General features: G+C 37.5%; 1 protein-coding gene across 1 annotated transcript in view; it reads left to right on the plus strand.

Moving 5' to 3' along the window:
* The window catches only part of LOC109543095 (fasciclin-2), a gene marked incomplete in the record, with an annotated part of 136621 nt that overhangs the window by 105914 nt on the left and 28583 nt on the right, over positions 1-2124 (plus strand). The window contains 2 exon segments of the mRNA XM_048660578.1: positions 364-557; positions 993-1125. Coding sequence (XP_048516535.1) covers positions 364-557; positions 993-1125 — 327 coding nt within the window.

Consider the following 2124-nt stretch of genomic DNA (forward strand, 5'->3'; position numbering starts at 1 on the left):
TATAGTGGCAAATTCTGTTTCGGGGTTCTGGTAGAAGCTGCCACTAGTTAGATCGGTAAAATAATAAGCATTTTGTCATTTTTAATGATAAAAAATAATGTTGCAAATAAAAAAATTGTGTGAATTAGTGCGAACTTTCGCTGCATCGCTGACGGAACAATCACAAGCTAATTTGCGACTAGGAAAAACGGTGGCGTTAATTACAAAACACAATTTAATTTGGGAATTCCCTGAAACTATCAGCACCGGCCAGTGAATTCGCTTATATAATTGAAAACATGCTTTGTAATCGCCGGAACGTGCATTAATAATATTAAACTAATTAACATTTCCCATAATCCAGGCCTAATTTATTTGTTTCAGTTGTAGCGGCTCAAACAAATTCTCTGGAGATTCAGCCGAAGTCCAGGCCGATCCGCAAAGAATTGGGAGAAAACCTGGTATTGACTTGTCGGCCCAGCGTTCCAAATCCGGAATTAATATCAAATTTGGAATGGCGCGACCGAAAAAATCGTCGAATCGAAATCGCCCAGCGGAACGGCCCGATTTACATTCAGGTGAGTTTTGCTAATTTCGATCGGCTATTAAAGGGTTTCGATGGGCTGAAGGGCGCAAATAAATTCAATCACTGCCTGGACATTTCATGTGAAACACTTTAAAATTAATCGTGTGTTGTGTGCAGGAATCAATGGTTAATGTGCGCCATTGCACTGGATTAATCGGTGAAATTGGCACAATTTCAAAGGCTTTCCAATCAAATTTGCCCCGCATGAATCAAAACATGCAGGTTTCCCTGCCCCAAATATAGCTATTGTTAATCCGCTATAATTTCAATTAGGTAATTAAGTTTTCTTCGACCTGCGCCGAGTTTAATAAAACCTCGACAAGGGCGTGTTTATGTTTGTAAGCCGCCGTTGAAGCTTAATTAAAAATCCTGCAGCATTCCCGGAAAAAATATTTGACTTCAATATTAATGAAACGATTCTTTGCAGAAACTTTCTGGCGACGTGGGCATAATGCTGGTTTTTACTGGCTTGACTGAGGAACAATCAGGAACGTACAGTTGCCATGCGAACTACGCCAATACTGAGCCTCTGTCCGCTTCAGTAGAAGTAAATACATTTAGTAAGTGGATTTTTGATCGTGAAAAACGGCTTTTCGGGGTTTGGAAAGCTTATTAACTCAAGCAAACCCAAGCTTTTGGCTCTGAATTTCTTTAGAGATCAAGAATTTCCCATCAAACATTGTGAGAAACCTTCTGTAGGCTCTTTACGACTAATCAAGTATTTCAAACCGTTTCGCTTGTTACTGTAGAACAGTAAGGAATTTCTGATCAAGACTAATTAGGGCAATCGAAAATGTTTTAATATGAATTCCGATACTTTCCACCGTTTCCGAGATTTTCGTTTTCTGCAAAAAAGGACTTAAAACTCGTTCAATTAGCTACATTTTTTGTTGCGGTAGGTTTTTCATATGATTGGGTTTAAGGGCGCTGTGAGGTAACTAACCTTGCCGCCCTTTAAAAGTTGAAAATTTACAGATCGGGTTGAAAAATTCAAAAGCTTTTTTGAAGATTGGAACAGTAATAATTTTTTGTAGGATGGTTTTTTATTAGCTTTTTTGCTAAATTGCACATTATTTGTGTATTTGTGGGCCGATTTCCAAAACTTAAAAACTCACTGAAAGTTCGTGAAATTGTCTACATTTATTGTTTCTGGATTTTTTCGATCCGACGAGCAATAGTGGCGCTGTGGACGCAAATAACATTGCCGCCTTTTAGAAGTGCGCTCTTAATAAGTAGAATATTAACCGGTTAATTTGAAAAATTCAATAACTGTTTGAAAGCGCTTCAAAAAGTAATCATTTTTTCTTTGATTTTTTTATTGCTTTTTTGCAAAAGTGTGTTGTGCCAAATTGTTCATAATTAGCGTATTTGTGTACCGATTTCAAAAACTCAAAAACCGACTTAAAGCTTTTTAACTTCTCTACATTTTTTGTTTCGGTAGTTTTTCGATCTGATGAAGAATAGGGGCGCTGTGGACCCAAATAACATTGCCGCCCTTTAGAAGTGCGCCCTTAATAAGTTAGCTAATTACGGGCTGAATTAAAAATTCAATGACTGTT

Source organism: Dendroctonus ponderosae, unplaced genomic scaffold (assembly GCF_020466585.1).
Source record: "Dendroctonus ponderosae isolate FM_Combo_2020 unplaced genomic scaffold, Dpon_F_20191213v2 Dpon_F_20191213_1, whole genome shotgun sequence".
Classification (NCBI taxonomy): Eukaryota; Metazoa; Arthropoda; class Insecta; order Coleoptera; family Curculionidae; genus Dendroctonus; species Dendroctonus ponderosae.